This window comes from Strigops habroptila, chromosome 22 (genome assembly GCF_004027225.2).
Source record: "Strigops habroptila isolate Jane chromosome 22, bStrHab1.2.pri, whole genome shotgun sequence".
NCBI lineage: Eukaryota > Metazoa > Chordata > Aves > Psittaciformes > Psittacidae > Strigops > Strigops habroptila.
The window spans coordinates 369,181-391,338 of record NC_044298.2 but is presented as its reverse complement, the minus strand read 5'-3'; the positions used below and the strand labels follow the sequence as shown (position 1 = coordinate 391,338).

General features: G+C 62.8%; 2 protein-coding genes across 2 annotated transcripts; one reads left to right on the top strand and one right to left on the bottom strand.

Moving 5' to 3' along the window:
* The first annotated feature begins 1,612 nt into the window (after window positions 1-1,612).
* BCAN (brevican) lies at window positions 1,613-15,820 on the top strand. The gene is given in 17 exon segments (XM_030474185.1): window positions 1,613-1,864; window positions 6,837-6,929; window positions 7,041-7,436; window positions 7,547-7,721; window positions 7,810-7,937; window positions 8,636-8,929; window positions 9,955-10,197; window positions 10,982-11,734; window positions 13,561-13,668; window positions 13,846-14,004; window positions 14,623-14,705; window positions 14,973-14,994; window positions 14,997-15,020; window positions 15,023-15,087; window positions 15,090-15,117; window positions 15,331-15,513; window positions 15,601-15,820. Coding segments are annotated over 17 exon segments (2,790 nt in total). The 5' UTR covers window positions 1,613-1,854; the 3' UTR covers window positions 15,627-15,820.
* Window positions 15,821-16,771: 951 nt separating this feature from the next.
* Window positions 16,772-19,311, bottom strand: HAPLN2 (hyaluronan and proteoglycan link protein 2). The gene is made up of 5 exons (XM_030474186.1): window positions 19,224-19,311; window positions 18,591-18,941; window positions 17,674-17,790; window positions 17,411-17,596; window positions 16,772-17,071 (listed from the first exon to the last, which is right to left on the bottom strand). Exons 1-5 carry the CDS (start codon window positions 19,309-19,311, stop codon window positions 16,788-16,790), a joined length of 1,026 nt encoding a protein of 341 aa, XP_030330046.1. The 3' UTR covers window positions 16,772-16,787.
* Between the last annotated feature and the right edge of the window lie 2,847 nt (window positions 19,312-22,158).

Here is a 22,158-nt window from a genome sequence, read left to right as displayed (position 1 = left end):
ATTTATCGAACCACATCGAACTCGGGTTGGTTGAAGGGACCTTAAAGCTCCTCCAGCTCCAAGCCCCTGCCACGGGCAGGGACACCTTCCACTAGAGCAGGTTGCTCCAAGCCCCTGTGTCCAACCTGGCCTTGAACACTGCCAGGGATGGGGCAGCCACAGCTTCTCTGGGGCCTCAGCACCCTCACAGGGAAGAGCTTCTGCCTCAGAGCTCACCTCAATCGCCCCTCTGGCAGGTTAAAGCCATTCCCCTTGTCCTGTCCCTTGTCCAAAGCCCCTCTCCAGGTTTCCTGGAGCCCCTTTAGGCACTGGAGCTGCTCTAAGATCTCCCCTTCAGGAGCCTTCTCTTCTCCAGGCTGCCCCAGCCCAGCTCTCTCAGCCTGGCTCCAGAGCAGAGCTGCTCCAGCCCTCGCAGCAGCTCCGGGGCCTCCCCTGGCCTCGCTCCAACAGCTCCATGTCCGCCCCGGTGTTGCTGCTCCAGAGCTCGACCAGGGCTGCAGGGGGTCGTCTCACCAAGCGCAGCAGAGGGGCAGGATCCCCTCCCTGACCTGCTGCTCCCGCTCTGGGGATGAGCCCACGACAGGGCTGGAAAGCAGAAACCCCATCCAGGCTGGAACATTTGTTCCCAATTAGGATGGGGATGCTCCTTGCTGAGCTCTGCGATTCCCAACCCAGAGCCTTTCACCACAAAACTACCGGGTGCAGGATGTGAGCTCATGGATGGGGTAGGGCGAGGGGGGCGGGGGGGCAAAGGCTGGGTACCCCATCCCTATCCCCATCCCTATGTCCATCCCTGGAGGGCAGAGCATCCCCCCGCCACTGCGTCGCGCATGAGTCCGCCTTCGCCGCTGCAATTAATTCCCGGGGTGAGGAATGATGAATTCCACTCAGGAGCTGCAGTTTGCTGCAAACTCACCCTGCAATTAGCTGGCAGGAGCCAGAGGATGCTCCACACCACACACAGCGGGAGCCAGGTCTGGGTAAGAGCAGCCCTGAGGCTGGCCGATGGGCACTGCCCTTCTCCTAAACGAGGGTCCTCAGCTGCACCCCGCACCCCGGTGGGGCCCCTTCAGAAGGAATCCCTAAGTCATCAAGCCTAAAGATGCGTTAAGTGCCCATGACACGGCTGCAGGTGGGTAAACTGAGGCACGGTGTCGCACCGGAGCCCGGGTCCGGCTTCTCCCACCACCCTTTTGGGGCTGGGTCCCTCCAGCCCCTGGATGGTGTCTCTATTCACTCCCAAAAGGTGATTTTACATGACAAAGACCCCTGCCCATGGCCCCCTCCTCATCCAGCTGGAGCTGCCAAGTGTTAGAATTCAGCATCCAAAGGGCATTCCCGGCTGTGTGGAGGGTGGGGGTCCCTCCTCCAGCCATGTCCTTGGGATCCAGCGCCGGCTGCTCCTCCGCTTGTGCTGCATTGGGTTAAATAACGTGCCAGGGTTGAGCATCCTCCTCTCCCAGCATCTTGTGCTGGGTTTGCCTGCTGCCGGGAGGGAGGGAAGGGAGGGAAAGGAGGGAAGGGGAGGGACAAGGCGCTGGTGCCAGCACGGTCATCGTCTATTCCCCCCCCTCCTTTAATGAGGGGAAGGAATAAATATAAAAGGAGGAGGGAAAGGGGAAGGGAAAAGAAGGCGAAAGAAAAGGAGACGAGGACACGGACACACACACACACATACAAGGCTCCTCTTTGCTCGCTGCCTGCACTTATGCCTGGTGGAGCTCGGTCCCAGCCCTCCTGCCAGCACTGCCCCGGAGAAGCCGCAGCAAAGCCCCTCACCGTGGCCTCGGGGCTTGGGACGCTCCCCCGGCGCTGCCACCACCAGGAAGGGTCCCCAAGGAGCTGCCGCCGCGCATGGAGCAAGGTGGGATGCGGGGAACGCGGCGGGGAACGGCCGAGGGGTGAGGAGGGAGCTACTAATCCCTGTATCTCGTTTCACCTCTGCGCCGGGGGAGAGTAAAAGGAGACATGCTCCAGCGTGGGGATGCCGAGAGCTTTCCTCGTGGTTTTTCCCATGGGATGCAGGCACCGGGCATGGGGCATCCTCCATCGCAGGGCAGGAGGATGCTGGAAGCTGATGGTCCTGCTTTGGGGAGGTTTGTCCTTGTCACCGACCCCCTCACAGCATCTTTCTGGTTTTGAATGGACTAGCTTGTAGCTGCAGTGCTGGGGCAGAGCAGGGAGTAAAGGGGGGATCTTGCTAAGTTGGATGGGAAAAGGACTTTTGTGCTGCCCGGCTCGTCCCGTTGGGAATAATGGGAATTTTGGGGGTGTTTCAGCAGCTGCTCCCATGGGACCATTGTTTTGGGAGAGCTGCCGGAGGGGAATGGGGGTCCAGCATGGATCTGGGGTGTCCCATCACGGGGAGCCTTCCCCTTCTCTCCTGCAGAGCCTCTGCATGGGTCCTTGTCCCAAGGAGGCTGCAGTCAGGGGAGAGTGGAAAGGGAAACTGAGGCACGGAGCTGGGCAGGGCCTTGCACAGAGCCCCGGGGCTCCGGCTTCCCCCAGTCCTGCCCGGATGCTCCATAGGGAGGTTTTCCATGGGGCAAAGCTGCCCCATCCCGGGGGCAGAGCCCAGGAGCTGGGAGGGCTGCAGGGCACCACCGGCCCTCCTGGCCCCGTCCCCCAGCACTGCCCGTGTCCCAGTGCAGAGGGGAGGAACACAGGAACATGTTGTGGGATTTCCATGGCTTTTCTCCTCTGAGCAGCCCCAGTGTGACCCCCCGACCCCTCCGTGGGGTGCCCCGGGTCGGGGCAGTTTGCTGCGTTCCCTTTTCCTTCCCGTACATCCCAGTTTGTCCCCGGGATGAAGGGGCTGCCCTTGAGCATCGCCTCCGGGGACCGCTTTTGACTGAAGCCGCCTCGTCTCCCATCACGGGGACTTCTCCTGGCTGAGTCCAACCCAGAACCTGTTGCTCTTCCTTTCGGCTGCCGGAGGGGTGGGAAAAGCTCCCTCTGCCCCATCCCGGAGCCTTTCCCAGCTCCTGGAGGGTGACCGGGATGCTTTAGGGCTGCCTTTCTGCGTTTAGACTGGGGAAACTGGGAGCCTTTGTGCTGGGAGCGAGGAGCTGCGTGAGCGTGTGGAGGTGCTGCCACTGAGCAGCAATGCCGCGATGTGGGACCCCACATCCTCCACCCCACACTCCTCTTGTCCCAACTCCTGCCTCAGTTTCCCCACCGGAGCTCTACAGCAGGGGGAGAGGTGGGGATAGCTTTGCAAACCTCCATGTGTCCCTATGGGGTCTGCTCCCAACCCCTCCTTGCGGTCCCCCCCCTCCGCTCCCCGCTGCATCCCAGCCCTACAACAAGGAGCCCCTTTCTCCCTGTTGGAATAGGGGGGGCTGAGGGGTTCTGGCAGCCAGAGGTACCCCCCGTTCTCCCCACCTGCTTCCGGCCTTTTAAGCTTTGCCAGCGGCTGCTGCCAAGAGGCTGCCGGGCGCTTCCCGACCCCTCCGAGCACCCCCCGCACATCCAGGGCTTGGGGATGGATCCTGGCTGCAGCGGGGGAGCTGCTCCAGAGGCAGCCACGTGCGTGGCGGGATGGGTGCGTGCATGGATGGGGACATGGGCTGGGGTGTCCGGAGCCCTTTGCCGTGGGGACAAGGGCTCCCTGCTCCAGCCTGGAGCGTGGCCAAGCTCTGCCCGTGGCTGCTGCTGACTCATTCTGCAGCTGAGCATCCCTGGAAAGCCACCGCTCCGCTGACTGCTCCCCCCGGCTCGCTGCGGGCTGCGGGCACCTTGTGAGACGGGAGGAGCCGCCCGCACGTGGAGGGGACAAGGGGGTCGTGGAGGAGGAGGAAGCCCCTTCCCAGATGGGAAGGGGTCAGGGATCATCCGTCCCCTCGCACGATGGATGCAGCTCCGGCCTTTGCCCCTGGAGCTGCAGCCTCAAATCATGTCCTCTGAAAGCGGGGCCGAGCTCAGGGGAGCAAAAAAGATCGTTCCCATCCCAAAATAGACTCCAGCTCCATTTTCCACCTGGTTTCCCATGGAGATGGATGTCACCTGCGTGCGTGCCTGTGTCTCAGTCTGTCTTCAGCAGCTCCCAAGCTCCGAGGTCTTAGAGATGATGGTCCCCACAATCGCCTCCATACCCCTGTCTTCTTGGCCGCTTTTCCCTCCTCCTGTTCCTGGCTTTCCCCTCCCGACGTGTGGGCTGAAAAACTTTCCATTTGTGGCAAAGACAGAAAACCAAAACCCAACCGAAATTCCAACCCCAAACCCAGCACCTTTTGCCATCATGGGGCTCCAAGGCATTGCCCATGGCAGCTTGAGATAGGGTTTAACCCCCTCCACATCCCATTCCCGGTGCTCCAGCACCTTATCCCAGCCAGGGAAGGGTGCATGAGGGGAGCAGGCCCCCGCTCACCCCGTTCCTGAAGGGTTTCATCACTGCCCGGGGCTCCGGGGCCGCTGCTCAGGCCACGGCGGTGCCTTGGGAACGGGAAGGGAAGGTGCTTCCTTGCAGCCAGACCCCGCTGGAGCCCAGCCACCAGGAGGGAGGGTTTGTCCCTGCTCCAGAGCTCTGGGGCTGAATGTAAATGATGCGGAGCACAGAGAGTTCCTGGCTTGGCTCCGGCTGCCCGTGGGGAGCTCCTGCTGGGAACGGGGTCTGTGCTCACCACAGGATGGGTGATGGTCATGGTGCTTGGGGCTGGGGCTGTACATCCATAGTGCATGGTGCTGGGGCTGTGCATCCATGGTGTGTGGTAGCAGGGGCTGTACATCCATAGTGCATGGTGCTGGGGCTGTGCATCCATGGTGTGTGGTAGCAGGGGCTGTACAACCATAGTGCATGGTGCTGGGGCTCTGCATCCATGGTGCATGGTACCAGGGGCTTGTATATCCATGGTGTGTGGTGCCAGGGCTGTGCATCCATGGTGCATGGTACCAGGGGCTGTATATCCATGGTGTGTGGTGCCAGGGCTGTGCATCCATGTGCATGGTACCAGGGGCTGTATATCCATGGTGTGTGGTGCCAGGGGCTGTGCATCCATGGTGCACGGTACAGGGGCTGTATATCCATGGTGTGTGGTGCCAGGGGCTGTGCATCCATGGTGCATGGTACCAGGGGCTGTATATCCATGGTGTTGTGGTGCCAGGGGCTGTGCATCCATGGTGCATGGTACCAGGGGCTGTATATCCATGGTGTGTGGTGCCAGGGGCTGTGCATCCATGGTGCATGGTACCAGGGGCTGTATATCCATGGTGTGTGGTGCCAGGGGCTGTGCATCCATGGTGCATGGTACCAGGGGCTGTATATCCATGGTGTGTGGTGCCAGGGGCTGTGCATCCATGGTGCATGGTACCAGGGGCTGTATATCCATGGTGTGTGGTGCCAGGGGCTGTGCATCCATGGTGCATGGTACCAGGGGCTGTATATCCATGGTGTGTGGTGCCAGGGGCTGTACATCCATGGTGCACGGTACCAGGGGCTGTGCATCCATGATGCGTGGTACCAGGGGCTGTGCATCCATGGTGCATGGTGCCTGGGACTGTATGTCTATGGTGTGTGCTGCCAGGGGCTGTGCATCCATGGTGTGTGGTGCCAGGGGCTGTGCATCCATGGTGCATGGTGCCTGGGACTGTATGTCTATGGTGTGTGGTGCCAGGGGCTGTATTCACAGCCTCTCCCTGGTGCACCGGTCCCACGGGTGCACTCCGGGCACTCTGCTTGCAGAGGGATGCAGGGATGGGACCAGCCTCCTGCCAGCCTGGCCCTGGCAGCCGGTACCTGGCCCCGGGAGCACTGTGCAGGTGCCAAATCCTCTTCTGAGGCTGCCGAAACCCACAGTACAAAGAGCTCATGGACTGAAAAGCTGCTCTGAGTGTCCGGGGCTCCGAAGCGTTCCCAGGAACCCCCATCCCCGTGGAGCCTGCGCAGAGGGACCAGGGGGCACCGAGCGATGCTCCCCTGCACCGTGCAGGCGCATCTCCTGCATCCCCCCATCGCCCTCCTCTATGCGGGGCTGCAAGAGGCCCTGGGAAGCCACAGCCCCCCCGTGACATGCCCCATGTCCCCTGGGGAGGGCTGGGGGCTGGTGACAGCCGTGCTATAGCACTGGGCTGTCCTTTCAGCTCCGTCCCCAGCCCTTTGTGCCAGGCAGCCCTGGGAGAGGCTGGGACATAAGGGCTGCTTTGGTCGGCCCTGGTTTTCCCAGCCTGCACGCAGGGAACCTCCGGCGTGAGCTGAATGGCAAAGAGAAACCTCCTCCCGCTCCTTCCCTCCTCCCCTGCCCGGCCCTTTGTGTGCCCCCCCCCTCCAAGGCTGACCTCAACCCCCTTCGTCCCACCAAGCACACGTGCACGGGCTCACGCACACACATGTGCACAAGCACCAGCGCACACGCGTGTGCACGTCCCGCTTGCACGTTCCAGTCCCCGCCGCGGCTCTCGCTGCCTTTTCCCTGCTCTGCACGGGCTGTTCCGAAACCATCCCGAGGTTTTCCGCTGCGGACACATGGCCCCAGCTCTGGCATCGCCTCCTGCCCACCACAGCCAGGGTTTGGGCTCAGACTTTCCATGCTGTCAGGGCCAGGCTGGGTTCTGCTGTCCCCAAGGGACCTGGGAAGGCTGGTGGGGCTGGATGGGACCCAGTGCTGCCCAGCCAGTTGTCCCAGTTGCTCATGTTAACCATGATCCATTCCCTTGTTTTCCCTCTCCTCTCCACCCTCCAAGTTGCCCCATGGCTGGTGCTACCCTCTCCCTCTGTGCCCCAACACCTCACGGCATCACCCCATCACCACACAGAGGGTCTGGGGGGGGGTTCCCTCATGCAGGGCAGGGACATTTTGGGTGCTTCACGTGTGGTGGGTTTTCCTCCCCTCCCTTTGCAGGGCAGAGGATGCCCCCAGCCCTCCCGCTGCTGCTGCTCTGGGTGTTTGCCCCCGCGGTGGTCCCGGAGGTGTTTGGCACCGGAGATGGCGCAGGTAAACCCGCACCATGAGCCGCATCCTCGCCCCGTGCCCTGCAGTGGGGGCCTGGACTGCGGGGTCACTCCATGTTGGTCCCACTCATGGCTCCTCTCTTCTCCCACCCAGAGGACCTCAAGGCTCTGCAGGTCTCCATCCCACGGCACCCAGCCCTGGATGCTGTGCTGGCGGGCGACATCACCATCCCCTGCCTCATCACCTACCTCGGCCCCCAGCCCACCAGCAGCAGCACCGCCGGGCGCCGCGCGGTGCTGGGGACCCCCCGGGTCAAGTGGACCTTCATCTCCGAGGGCCGGGAGGTGGAGATCCTGGTAGCGCGCGGGGACCGGGTGAAGGTGAGTGAGGACTATCGGTTCCGCGCCTCCCTGCCCATCTTCCACCAGCGCTACACCAACGCGTCCCTGCTGCTCACCGAGCTGCGGCCCAACGACTCGGGCATCTACCGCTGCGACGTGCAGCACGGCATCGAGGACGGCCACGACATCCTCAACCTCAGAGTCAAAGGTACCTCAAGGTGGGGAGCGGTGGGATGCGGGACCAGCGGTGGGGCGTCAGCCGGGTGTGGATGGATGCAGTGGTTTTGGGGTTGCCATGAAGCCCATGTCCCCTCACAGGGGTGGTGTTTCACTACCGGGAGGGCTCCATGCGTTATGCCTACACCTTCGCCGAGGCGCAGGAAGCCTGTGCCAAGATCGGGGCCCACATCGCCACCCCCGAGCAGCTCTATGCTGCCTACCTCGGCGGCTACGAGCAGTGCGATGCTGGCTGGCTCTCGGACCAGACCGTCAGGTGGGCACCAACCCCTCGGCATCGCACCCAGCGCCCCCCCATTCACCCCCAGCAAGTCACCTGCCCTCCCTGCCCTGTCCCTTCACAGGTATCCCATCCACACACCCCGTGAAGCCTGTTATGGAGACATGAACGGCTTCCCCGGGGTGAGGAACTACGGGGTGGTGGACCCGGAGGACATGTATGATGTGTACTGCTACGCTGAGGACCTCCCAGGTACCTGCAGTGCCACCACCACCCCATCTCCTGCCCTCCCCTGCTTTGCAGCTGCACTAACTCACCCCCTTAACCTGCCGTGAACCCAAGCTGGTGCCCATCACTAGCCTCAGGGCTGGACTATGCCCAGGGTGAGCTACCCTGTGTTGCAGCACACTGTGGGTGCAGCTCTGTGTGGTGTTTGGGGTTTGGGCAAGCTGATGCCATGCTTTGCATGTGCTGGGGAGCCGGATGCCTGAGAAGGGACTCTGCATCAGGGATTGCAGTGATAGGACGAGGGGTGATGGGTTCAAACTGAAACAGGGGAAGTTCAGGTTGGAGAGAAGGCAGAAGCTCTTCCCTGTGAGGGTGCTGAGGCGCTGGCACAGGGTGCCCAGAGAAGCTGTGGCTGCCCCATCCCTGGCAGTGTTCAAGGCCAGGTTGGACACAGGGGCTTGGAGCAACCTGCTCTAGAGGAAGGTGTCCCTGCCCGGAGCAGGGGGTTGGAACTGGAGGAGCTTTAAGCTCCCTTCAACCCAACCCGTTGCAGGTCTGTGGCTCTATGGCAGGCAGGGATGCGGCAGAGCCCTCCAGCGCCGCGCTGCCCACTCGAGCTCCCCTGGGGCCGGCGCAGAGAGCGGAGGAGGCGATGGGGGGGCTCCCGGAGCCCGCGCTCCCCCGCCCCGCCCCTGACGCCCGTCTCCTTCCTCTCTTCGCAGGGGAGATCTTTTTGGAGACGGCCCCCGCGCGGTTCACGCTGCAGGAGGCGGCGGCGCGGTGCCGGGCGCGGGGCGCGGCGCTCGCCAGCACCGGGCAGCTCTACGCGGCGTGGAGCGCGGGGCTGGACGCCTGCAGCCCCGGCTGGTTGGCCGACGGCAGCGTCCGTTACCCCATCGTCACCCCGCGGGAGCGCTGCGGCGGGGCTCTGCCCGGCGTCAAAACCATCTTCGTGTTCCGCAACCAGACGGGTTTCCCCGATGCCCAGAGCAGATACGATGCCTATTGCTTCCGAGGTAAAGAGCGGGCACCTCCCGGCGCCGTGAGGTGTTGGGAAGCATCCAGGCAGGGATGCGGGTGCTTGGTTGGGTGCAGGGTGCTTGGTTCCAGCCCGGTGCCGGGATGTCTGCACGGATGGGATGGTGTCGGGATCTGGGATGCGCTAGAACAGGGATGTTTTGTACTGTCGCAGTCGTCATCAACCTCCTGTGGTAGGATAGGGGTGCCTTGCATGGTGTCTGTATTGCATGTATCGTGATAGGGGAGACATAACCTGCATGGGCCTCATGCATGCTGATGTGTCGTGATAGAGGAGGGATGCTCTGCATGGTCTCAATAGTGCATGCTGCTATATCGTGACAGAGTAGGGATGACCTGCACATCCTCACCACTATATCGCAACAGGACAGGTCTGCGTGAGCTGCGTGGCTGTGGCTCCGGGATGGTTGTTCCTATGGCCAGGGGGGCACTGCAGGAACTTGAGCACATCCTGCAAGGCTGGTTTTGGGCAACATCTCACAGTGGCGAATAGGAAACGGGACCTGCGGGCAGCGCTGCTGGGCTGCCGATGGGCTGGTGTTGGAGGACAGGGGGGATAAGGCAGGAGGGGATGAGGAAGGCTGGAGACTGGCAGGGAAAACAGACACAGAGGGAGGAAGAGCCGCCCCTCCACTCCTCCTTCCCAGCCCCACATCTCTGTGCATCCCCTTGGGGCCGTGGGGATGCTGCGCATCCCCGTGCCTCTGTTTCGCCATCTCTCAGCAGGCAATCCCGTGGGTTAGGCAGGATGGACCCGTCTCATGACCCCACAATTCCCATAACCCACTAACTCCCCTCATTCACCTGTGCTCCCTGGGGTGGGATGGGAGTGTGGAGCAAGACCCCCCCTGGGCTGGGGTGCTGCTGTGCACCAGGAGAAGCAGGAAGAGCCACTGCCTGGCTGGGTCTCCGGCAGGGTGCCAGGCTGTCCCCAGGACTGCAGTGAGGAGCACCGCTGCCTGCAGGGCAGGGCAGTAATATCCCACTTTCTTTCTGCCCACAGAAGGGACAAACTCTTTCCCTGAGGCTCCAGGAAGCTCCGAGGGCCTCCAGGAGATTGTTACAGTGGCAGAAAAGCTGGAGGAGCTGCAGCTTCCCAAAGCGCAAGTGGAGATTGAGTCGCGAGGGGCTATTTACGCCGTCCCTTTCTTTATGGACGATGATCTGGGACAGCCGAGCCCGGCCCCCGAAGACGCACCAGGGACAGGGGCCCGGCACCCCCCAATAGATACCTCCATGTCCTCAGGTCACCCAACCTCTGCCACCCCCTTCCCCATGGCCCTGATGTCTCTGAGGCAGGTGTCCTGCTTAGCTGTGGTGGGAATGGGAGCCCATTCCCTGAGGAACAGCATGGATGACAGGGGCAGCTGGGCACTCATCCTGCATGGGGACATGGAGCAGGATGGGCACTCGTCCTGCGTGGGGACATGGAGCAGGATGGGGTGACAGTTGGGCACCCATCCTGCATGGGGACATGGAGCAGGATGGGGTGACAGTTGAGCATCCATCCCATGGTGGTGCCAGGGCTGGTGTGCAGAGACGAGCCACAGGGATGGAGGCATCAGGATTGCGAAGATAGCTCAGAGGCACCCATGGGTGCCTGGCTCAGCCCAGCCATCCCCATCCCTCCTGCAGAGAGACAACCCATGGCCGGGGCACGGTGTCTTGCTGTAGGGCTGTGGGGACATCCGTCCGTCCCTCCCTTGGCACAGGGTCGGTGATGGACCATGGTTTAACAGCATAAAGAGCAGGGTCTGGTGGCTGGAGGGACAGGAGGTGCAGGGTGAGGGGCTGAGCACGGCCCTTGCTGCCGGGAAGCTCAGCAGGGGCCAAGTCAAAGCTCCATCTGTGCTGGTTCAGAGGGGACATCACCTGGACTCGGGGCCATTCCTGCCTCCATGTACATCTTTGTGCTGGCGTCGCCACCGGATCCCAGCACTGGCGGGCGATGCCAGTGCCCGTGGCCCCGTGGTTCTGGCTGCGGCTTCGTGGTGCCAGCCCCTCACCACCTTTTGCCTTGCCCTTTGCAGAGGAGGAGCAGGGAGCAGCCCCGGGCAGCACGTTTGAAGGGCGAGACCCCAGCCAGCCCATGGAGCAGGATGGAGCCATCAGCTTGCAGATGCTCTCCATAGCCCCGCGGGTGGGCGCAGAGGGACCCACCGGTGCCCCGTCCGTGCTGGGGGCCGCAGAAGGTGACCCAGAGCCTCCCGAGGGGTTCCCCCGGCCGCCCAGCCCCACACATCACCCCGAGCACCCCCGGGATGCTGTGGGGCGCTCAGCCCACACCGTCAGCCCCGGGGCACCGGGGCACCGGTTGCCATCGCCGACCAGCGCCGCTTCTGCCACCTCGACAGACAGCCGAGAGCACGGCGGGACCCCCTCCGGCGGGGTGAGCACCCCCGTCCCTGTTGCTGAAGACGTGGAGCTCTCGGGAGACGTGGTGGAGAGCCCCGGAGTGTCCCCGCTGCCCGCGGCGCCCGTGCGGCCGCAGGAGGAGGGAGAGGAGCCGTCGGGGGCCCTGTGGCTCCCATCGCCCGTGGCCCCGGCGGACGGGGGCACCGTCCCTGCGGCGGAGGTGACAGTGGTCACCCCGTGGCACACGGAGGGGCCTGGCGGCAGCAGCAGCACTACGGCCATGGGAGGCGAGGAGGCTCCGCCTGGCACTGACCATGGGATGCCTGCAGCATCTTCGGAAGAGGAGGAGGAAGAGGAGGAGGAGGAGCCGCCCGCTCCCTCCGCTGCAACCGTGGAGGGTTTCCTTGCAGCCGTGCCCGGAGAACCAGGTGGGACCCGCAGCGACGGCCTCAGCTCTCCCCACACCGGCAGCTCCGGGGTGATCCCCGTGGGGACCCCACTGGGGGAGCCGGCGCCCAGCACCGCCGGCCCCCTGCCCGCCCTCCCCACCGAGCGGGCCAGCGTCGGGGCGGGCGCCGCGGGTCCCCAGGGCGCCACCCTGGCCCTGGGGGCAGCGCTGGTGGCTGCGCTGTGGCCATAGGGACCGCCAGCACCTTTCCTTCACGCTGCGCTGCCCTCTGCCCGTCCGTCCGTGCCCCTTCTCGCTCTGTCTGTCCTCCTCAGCTGGGTAAGGGAAGGTTCCAGGTCTGGAGAAGCACATATTTGTCAAACAAATTGGTCCGAGCTCCGCATGCACTTTAAACCTCTTCTACTTCTGTGAAGTGTTTTAATGACTGTTTCCATGAGAAAACCCTCTCCCAAAATAACACTCAAAAGGTGGCCCCGAACCCTCCTCTTGACTAACAGTGATACTAATAAAGGGAATTAAAAGCTTTCTAGAACAAGCACCTCGGCTTGCTCTTCCCTTCGTCCTCCGCGCCCGCGGCCTCCTCACTGACGCACTAATCCCCCCATCCCGCGAGTCCCGGTGGGGGTGATGGGATCCCTGCGAGGTGATGGGGGGGGACGGACCCGGATGCTTTGCACCCTCCCTGGGTGGAGGGAGCTGCATGGTGTGAGCAGGGGGGATTCCTAGTGATGGGGTGCAGAGCACCCTGAGATGCTCAAGCACCATGAGATCGCTGCAGCCCTGCTGGGAGTGCCGCCCCCCCCCCCCCCCAAGGCCTGTGTGTGTCCCCCACCCATGGGGGCTGAGATGGGTGAACAGTGGGTGCATGAATGGCCACAGGCGGGTGTCACCCACCCAGGTCCCCCCCTCTGGGATGCTCCCTGCCTCCAATGCCAGGGCCCTTCCCCTCTCTTCCTCATGCAACCATGCAGAATCCCTGCTCCCCTGGTTCAGCAGCACCCTGCCCTGTCCTATTGCATGGAGGTGCTCCATGGTGGGGTGGCCAGACCTCGTGGGGTGGGCGCCTTCGCCCTGGCAGGAGAGCTGCTCACAAAGAGCCATCATGGGGTGTTAGAGCCCCAATACACATCCCTGCTCCATGCGGGGATGAGCTGAGTGTCCTGAGGCACCTTGCGGGGAGGTGGTGGTGCCTGGGGATGGGTGAGGTGAAAGCATCATCCTCAGCACAGCTTCACGGAGCCAAGGACGCGTGAAATGGGGCATCATCAGGCTGGATGGTGTCAAGGACTTTGTCTCTGCTCGACTGGCTCTGGCGCAGCCCTTAATCATGCTCTTGAGCCTGGGCTGGGAGCACATGATGTGCTCCGGGAGCTTTAATGACCGTAACGGGCTGGTGGGGACATGAGTTATCAGCCCTGGCCAGGCTGAAGGTGACAAGAGGGACAAAGGCGAGAGACTCACCTTGCCGCCAGGCTGGGGACAGGCTGTGCCCAAGGGTTCATCCTTTGCACATTCCCCTTCCAAAGACACATGTGCTGCATCACTGCAGGGGGAAGCAGGAGCCATCCTGGGGGTGGCTGGAGCAAGCCAGGGGCTGGCACAGCACCGAGCTCCTGCTGTGGAGGACGAGAGCATTCAGCTCACGTCCTCCGTGCCCTGGGGGGAGGCCAAAGCCCCAGGTCCAGCCGGCTCCAAGCCAGTCGAATCCATGGACCAAGGGCAGCGTGGGATGGCTCCAGGCACTCCATGTGCCCAAGTCCTCCTCCTGCCCAAGGGTTGGTGCCCCCATGGCCAGACCAGGGACCTCTGGGGAGCTCGAGGTGAGGAAGCTGCATTGCCTTGCAGGTGGCTGCATCCCCAACCCCTGCCTGAATGGAGGGACCTGCACGGAGGATGATGGTCCTGTCTCCTGCCTCTGCCTGCCTGGCTATGGAGGCACCAGCTGCGAAAGACGTGAGTGCCCGGGTCCCACCATGGGCGTGCCAGGCTCCTGCACAGGTCCTGCTGAGCCTGGGACACGTAAATGTGGGGAAATGAAGGGGTTTGGGGTTTCTCTGCTTTGCTGGTGAGCCGGTTTCCATCACCCTGACCCTCTCCTCTCACCCCTCCTTGCTGCCCACCATGGCTCAGCACTGAGGCAGTGCAGCCCTGGCTGGGACAGCTTCCAGGGAGCCTGCTACAAGCACTTCTCCACTCGGAGGAGCTGGGAGGATGCGGAGGGGCAGTGCAGGCATTACGGGGGACACTTGGCCACCATCCTGACCCCTGAGGAGCAGGACTTCATCAATGGTACGGACCTCACCGCATCCCCATCCTGAGCTCTTGCCCACGGGACCCTCAGCATCCCTCAGGGCTGGGCTTCAGGATTGAAAACCTGAAGCCAAAGAGTGGTCAAGAGCCACGGAGAGCAAATGGACCCAGGCTGGGGAAGGCAGAGGAAATGAAGGGTAAAGGGAGTAGCTGATACGATGGACTGACCAGAGTGTGGTTAGATGTTCATTGGCTGATGGAGGATGGACGGATGGATGGATGGATGGATGGATGGATGGATGGATGGATGGACAGGTAGATACACAGATAGAATCATAGAATCACAGACTGGTTTGGGTTGGAAGGGACCTTAAAGCTCATCAGGGACAGGCAGGGACAGGCAGGGACCAGCAGGGTCCTGGGCACACGGGGCTCTGCCGCCACCTCCCGTCCGGCCCCGTCCCGCCGCTCCCGCGGGAGGGTCCCCGTGTCCCCAAACCTCAAACGTCCCAGCACGCCCCCCCCCCCCCAACCCCCGATCCCAAATCTCCTCATATTTAGCCTCCAACTTCTTTGAGCCCCCTCCTAATGGGTGGTGCTTGGGGGGGGGGGGGTGTCTTGGCTGTACCCCCCCCAATACCCTCCCGCCCACCCCAGACCAGTACAGAGAATACCAGTGGATCGGCTTGAACGACCGGACCATCGAGGGGGATTTCCAGTGGTCCGACGGGAGCCCCTTGGTAAGTGGGGGGCCAGATGCCGTGTGCACCCCCCCACCAGGCACCTCATCATCCTCCTCCATCACTTGGGAAGGTGTCTGTGGAGTGCGTCCAACCCTGGGACCAGCTTTGATCTCCCCCCTCCCCCAAGAGCATCCTCAGGGGTGCCTGGATGGACCCAAGGCCATGCCAAGGGGCATGGGCTGCCACCTCGCTCCCAAAAGGGTTCATGGCCAGGTTGGGGGGATGCTGGTGAGGCTCCCCCCAAACCCTTCTGTACCCTCCCAGCTCTATGAGAACTGGCATCACGGCAGCCCGACAGCTACTTCCTCAGTGGAGAAACTGTGTGGTCATCGTGTGGCACGACGGGGGCCAGTGGAGCGACGTGCCCTGCAACTACCACCTCTTCCTACCACCTGCAAAATGGGGCTGGGTAAGCGCGTGCCCCCCCCGCCACCCGTTCCCCTGCACTGGGCCGTGGGGGCTGACCCTCAGCATCCCCTATAGAGGGGGTTTCCCCACCCCATGGGCTGGGCAATGCGGACCACCAGCCCCAGTTGGGTTCGCTTTGTCTCTTTCGGGGTTATGGGGGGCTGTTTGCTCTAGTTTGGGGGTGCCCATCCCTGGCTGCCCCCCACACACACAGTGCAGTGCGGGCCGCCCCCCGCCATCAGCAACGCCCGTGCCTTCGGCAAACCAAAGCAGCGCTATGAAATCGGCTCCACGGCGCGGTACCGCTGCCGCCCCGGCTTCCTCCCGCGCCGCTCGCCCCTGCTCCGGTGCCGGGACGACGGGATGTGGGACCCGCCGCAGCTCATCTGCCGCCCCGGTGAGCACAGCGCCCCCCGCCTCCACCCCAGCATCTGCCTTCGGGGCTTCCCATTCACCTCAGGGCTCTTGTGTGTCCCCCCCCCAGGCCTGGCTCAGCCCCCCGGTGACTGAGCGAGACCCCAGGGCTGAAGCCGCCGCCTCGAGGGGCCCTGGCACTGGTGCGGATGGGGATGGCACTGGGACAGCGGCACGGACCCAGCGTGGCACAAACCCTCTGCTGGGTGTTCCCCTTCTCCTTGGTTTTATATCTGTACGAAGAAACCCTCATAACTAAAGATCCCCCGGAAAGGATCCGACCAGCGACCGAAATGTAGCACAAGGGGTTTGGTTTGTTCCTGGGGTCACAACAGAGGTGAAATCAAGGTGGGGACCAGGGGCAAAGGGTGCCATTGATGTGCCAGTGTCACCACCAGCTTTCTCTCCCCTCTGGCCCAAGGATCCTCATCCGTGACACCCCTCGTGGATGAGATCCTGTGGGTGGATGAGGTCTTCCCCACATAGGAAGTGGCAGCACCCACCAGCCCTGTGGAGCCAGAAAGCCCCCTGGCACAGCCTGGGCACAGCGACGTCCCCAGGGACCACAGAACAGGGAGCACAGCCCAATGTGGGATGCTGCTCCCAGCAAACACATGGGATGTGTGGCCTCAGTGCCAAGGGATCCTGGCATCTCCCCAAGCGGTTTTCCCCCTGTACCATGCAGCTCCGGTGCTTTTTATAGCTCTTTTATAACAGCAGAACTCAGCAAGCCCTGGACGTGTGGTGCCAGGACAGATAACCCCTGGGACGCATCATCTCTGCTGGAGATGGAAAATCCTCATCAAACTCCCCGCTCCCGGAGGCCAGGGGGTGCCGGGGCAGCGGCAGGCGGGAGCGTGGCTTTGCCATGCAGCTTTATGTGGTTTATTAATCGAGAAGGCGAAACTCCATTAGTCACGCGGGGTAATGCCCAGCCCTCCAGAGTCCTCCTGGCTGTGGGAAGCAAGGATGGGGCGAGGGATGCACTGGGGTTGGGGAAATGGGTGCTGGATGAGAACCTCTTAGTAGTCCAGCAATGAGTTTCGCTTCTCCAGCAAGCCCTGAGCACCCAATGAGCCCCAAAGCATCAGAGGATGCACCAAGTCCCCAAACCCAGCCCTGTTGCTCCATCAGAGGATGTATGAACCACCCGAAAACACCAAGAGACCCCCCCCGCTCCATACCCCGCCTCAAGCTCTGCCCCCGGCTGGCGAGGGCTGGTGTCCCATCACTGTCCCACCTCTCCTCCCGGCGTTCCTACTCCTCCACGAAGCAGTAGGTGCCATAGATCCGCCGGTCTTTGCTGGGGAAGCCGAAGCTGTGGACACCGGGGTGCGGGAGCCCCCCGCAGTGCTGGCGGGGGGTGGTGATGGGGAACCTCACGCTGCCATCCTCCAGCCACCCTCCATCGCAGCGATCCAGCTGGGAGAACTTCCATGCGGAATAGAGCTGCCCCACTTTGGCCATGGCAGCCCCGTGGTTGCGGCACGCTTGTGCAGCCTCCTTGAAGTTCAGGTGGCCCCGGATGAAGTAGACCTGGCCTGGGGATGGGGGCAACATGGCAAGTGAAGCAGCCACCATGGGTGATGGGATGCACAACCCCATCCCAGATATCTCCTACATCTCAGGTAGAAGCTCTTCCCTGTGAGGGTGCTGAGGCGCTGGCACAGGGTGCCCAGAGAAGCTGTGGCTGCCCCATCCCTGGCAGTGTTCAAGGCCAGGTTGGACACAGGGGCTTGGAGCAACCTGCTCTAGTGGAAGGTGTCCCTGCCCATAGCTTTACATGAGCTTTAAGGTCCCTTCCAACCCAAACCATTCTACGATGCAAGTCTAGGTGGGCACTGGGCTTGGGCAGGAGGGACAGGGGACCCCAGCACTACCTTGAAGAGCAGAGGTGAAGCAGAAAGCATCGAATCGGTCCTTCTGCTTGTCCCTGGCCCCATAGGAGCGGACCCCGGGCAGGAGGAGGCGGCCGCCGCACGGCTCCCGCGAGTTGATGATGGGGTAGTGGACGGTGCCATCGAGGATCCAGCCGGCGTTGCACCAGTCCAGACCCTCGGTCCAGGCTGCAGGGCGAGAGGCAGCTCAGCGCGTTCCCAGTGCCCAGGGAGGATGAGGGGTGGGGGTTTTGGGGATGCTTCACCTTTGTAGAGCTGTTGGTAGGTGGCGAGTCGGGAGTCCTGCTGCTCGCAGGCTCGCTTCGCATCCTGGTAGTTCAGTTTGTAGCGCCCGCTGCTGGGCTGGTAGGGGAAGACGACGCCTGGAGGGACAGGGACAGGGGCGGAGGGTGAAAAGCCACCCGTGTGCTGGGCTGCATCCCCAGAGCGAGAGCAGCGGGTCCTGGAGGGGATCCTGCCCCTCTGCTCTGCTCTCATGACACCCCCCCTGCAGCACTGTGTGCAGCTCTGGTGGCCCCAGCATAAGGACATGGAGCTGTTGGAGCAAGACCAGAGGAGGCCACGAGGATGAGCAGGGGCTGGAGCAGCTCCCATAGGAGCCAGGCTGAGAACATTGGGGATGCTCAGCCTGGAGAAGAGAAGCTGCGTGGAGACCTCAGAGCAGCTTCCAGTGTCTGAAGGGGGCTACAAGGATGCTGGAGAGGGACCTTCATCAGGGACTGGAGCGATAGGACAAGGGGTGATGGGTTTAAACTGAAACAGGGAGATTTAGGTTGGAGATAAGGAGGAAGTTCCTTCCTGTGAGGGTGCTGAGGTGCTGGCATAGGGTGCCCAGAGAAGCTGTGGCTGCCCCATCCCTGGCAGTGTTCAAGGCCAGGTTGGACACAGGGGCTTGGAGCAACCTGCTCTAGTGGAAGGTGTCCCTGCCCGTGGCAGGGAATTGGAACTGGATGATCTTAAGGTTCTTTCCAACCCAATCCAGTCTGGGATTCTATGTGAAGGAGCTGCTTTCCCTAAAGAGGCTTTGCTTTATCATCCCCAAAGACTCAGTGCTGGAGATCAGGTTGGGAGATGGGGCTTTGCATCAGTGGACGCAAGGGCCGGATGCACCCAGCCATGGCCCAATGCAGCCCAGGCACCCAGGGGATGAGCCCAACCTCACCCTCGAGGTGCAGCGTGAGCGAGACGCTCTCGTCCTCCAGCCCATTGACGAGCTGGCAGCGGTACCGGCCCTCGTCCTCCAGCGCCACGTGGCTGATGGTCAGCGAGGCGTCGTAGCGGTGGCTGCGGCGCAGGCGCACGCGCGGGCTCAGCGGCCCGTAGTTCTTGTGGTAGAGCCCGTTGGTGATGATGATGATGCTCTCGCGGTAGTTGGCCGGTTCCACCTTGCTCCACTTGACGCGGTAGTTGCGGGGCAGCGCACGCAGGACACAGGGCAGCGTGGCCGTGGCGCCGCGCCGCGTGTGCACCGCGCTGTGCAGCGGCTCCAGCAGGTACTGCAGCTGCGGGGGGGGCTGCGGGGCACCCGGCACGGGGTCACCGCAGGGCTCTGCTGTGTCCCACCACCCTTCAGCCTTCACCGGCATCACCGGCCTGGTTTCCATCACCCATTCACCACCCTTCCAACCCTCACTGGCATCTCCAGACTGGTTTCCATCCCACATCCTGCCTCCTTTCCCACCCCCTTACATACCAGCCCCTGCCCTTGGCTGGACCGGGGGGGGTCCTTCAGCATCACCTCCCTCCTCCATCACTGACCCCAACCAGCAGTGCCCCCCCAAGCCCTGCTCCATACCCGGGGTCCCAGTTGGACTCTGGAAGATGCTCAATGCTGGGCGTACCACCAAGAGCCAGAGGGAGCTGAGCAGGAGAAGCTGGTGCATCCTCAGAGCTGGGGGCAGGACAATGCCTGGGGGGAGCACAGTGGTCAGGGACGATGTGCTCGACACGCTGAAGGGAAGGGATGGGATCCAGAGGGACCTGGGCACCCTGGAGAGCTGGGACTGTGTGAGCCTCATGGAGTTCAACAAGGCCAAGGGCAAGGTCCTGCCTCTAGGTCATGGCACCAAGCACAGACCCAGGCTGGGGGAGACAGGATGGAGCAGCCTCAAGGAGAAAGATTTGGGGTGTTGGGTGACGAGAAGCTCCCCATGACCTTTAAGGTCCCTTCAACCCAAACTATTCCATGATTCCATGTGCAGCAGGATGTACCCCAGCATGACCAGAGGACATGGCAGGGAACATCTGCAGCGGTGCATGGGATGATCCGGTTTCGTTGGGGTCTCACCCACATTTACTATGCAAAGGGGACACCGAGCACACAGATCATGCCAACCCTCCTCCCCTCTCCTCTTACCGTCCCCAGCCGTGTCCTTTGGGAAGCCACCGTTCCCATCCAGCGCCTGTCCTGTGTCCCGGCTCCCTCACAGCCGCCCCATGGCAGGGCTGAGGGCTCTGGGAAGGTCAAGAGGGAAGAGGGGCCTCAGGGACACAGGGATGGGTGCCCTGTCACCGCCCCGGCGCGGGCAGTGTCCCTGCAGCGCGGTGGCCCTGCGGTCCCTCCACGCCTGCTCCCATGGCCGTGCCTGCGCTCCTGGACCTGTCTCCTTCTCTTCCCACTTTCTTCTCTGGTTTTCCCCCCCCTCCAACACCTCCCCGAGGGACGCAGGGGAGGAGGAAGCACAATTTCTCATTGTGAGCATCTTTCTCTGTATTGTTCTGCTCGGCAAAACACAGCCCGCCCGGATAACAAACATCCCTTTATGTGCCGGCCACAGCATCGGGGAACGCCAGCGCCACCCCGGGCTCCAGCACCCCTGGGACCGGCAAAGCCTCCGCTTGGCATCAGCACCCAGGGCCGGAGGGTGCTCTCTGCTCCCGCAGGCATCAGGGCAATGGGTATTTATCTGGCAAGTCTCTGATAAGGGGATGCTGCTCCCATCCTTTGGAGCTTTGGTCTCAGTACTCCTGCTTCCTGCCAGCCCTGAGAAGAGGCATCCGAGAGGCTTCCCCATTTTCATCTTGTGGCTTCTGGGAACAGAACCCGGGCACACAATGGGGCTGTGTTCTGGGCTCCCTTATCTCCTCCCTCCCCCAGAGTCCATCTCCAGGGGTGGAGGAAGCTCTTCTCAAAGGACACACAAGACAAGCAGCATCTGTCCCCGGCACCAAAGGACACAGTGATCCCGGCTTCACCACGGCACAGGGAGCAGCACCGGGGGTGCGCTGCTTCCCTGGCCCCCTCCTCACAGCTTCCAACCCCTGTTTGCAGCCCAGACCCCCACTCTGTGCTGGGCTGCACCCCCAGAGCGGGAGCAGCAGGTCATGGAGGGGATCCTGCCCCTCTGCTGTGCTCTGGGGAGGCCTTAGAGCAGCTCCAGTGCCTAAAGGGGCTCCAGGAAACCTGGAGAGGGGCTTTGGACAAGGGATGGAGGGACAGGACAAGGGGAATGGCTTTAACCTGCCAGAGGGGAGGTTGAGCTGAGCTCTTAGGCAGAAGCTCTTCCCTGTGATTCCATGACTCTAAACCTGGCTGCTTCTACCAAGGGGTTGCTGCAGTGACCTGCCCAGCTCAGGTGCCCGCAGGATGCACTGGCAGCCCTGGGACTCTCCCAGCTCACAGTGGCCGCTGCTTTGGCTCCATTCCATGAGCAAAAGGCGGCCAGAGCTTTGCTCCAATGCAGAGAAGGGCTAAAGCTCAGCAGCGCCGCTTGTTCCCATCCTGCATCTCCCCAAGGGTGTTGTGTGGGTCCGTGGTGCTCAGGAAGCCCCCGGGATCCCTCCATCACCATTCCCATGCCCACAGCTGTGAGAGCGGATCCTGGTGCCTCCAGCAGCAGCTCAGGGCTCCTGGGCTGGAGGATGCTGGCTCCCAGCTCCGTGGTACCACCCAGAGCAGAGCTGGCTGCGTTATTCCCGGCGGAGGCTCCAGCTCCTGCCCTCAGCTCTCACACAGCCACAGCCCGGAGCAGGACACTCGCCAGGCCGCCGCAGTGACTCATTCCCCTTCCCCAGCCCGGTGGCGTCAGGCATGACCCGGCCGACGCTGCTCCCTCTGGAGCTACATTCCTTGCCTGGCGCTGTGCAAAGGCGGCACACCGAGTCACTCCCCAACCGCACGCGGGCTTTTCCATCTCCCCTCCTTTCCTCACGCTCCCTTCCCGCGACACAAACACCTCTGTGAAGCAGGAGCAGCCGAAGCAGCGCAAAGGGAAGCCTCGTGCTCCAGCTCCAGCAGCTTCCCCTGCCACACGCTGCCAACAGCAGCCTCCAGCTCCGCTCCTCCCCTTGCTGTCCCAAAGCTCGGCTTCTCCTCCTCCCCACGCATTCCCACCAGGAAACCTCTTCACCAAACCCCCCCTGAACCATCCTAGTCCCGGAGCCTAAACCCGGCCTCTGCTGAGCCCTGCCCGAGCCCGCAGTGGGTCTCTCCAGCACTCTCCATCTCCTCCAGCTGACCCGCAATGCCCCAAACCAGCTCGTTCCCTCCCATGCAAACCTCCCGCAAGGCTGAAACCTGGGACACCCCCTGCCACAGCTCCCCCGCACCCACATCCCCGCTGACCCCTCCGCACCCAGCCAAGGCAGCCGTTGGCTCAGTGTCTCAATAGGGCACAACCGGTGCGGGGTTTCCGTGGGCAGCTCCCGCCGTGGGAAGCACCAGGGAGAGGGCAGGGCCTGGCAGCGGCTCTCGCAGGCGGGGTTTACAGCCCCAGCCTGGTTTCCCCGCC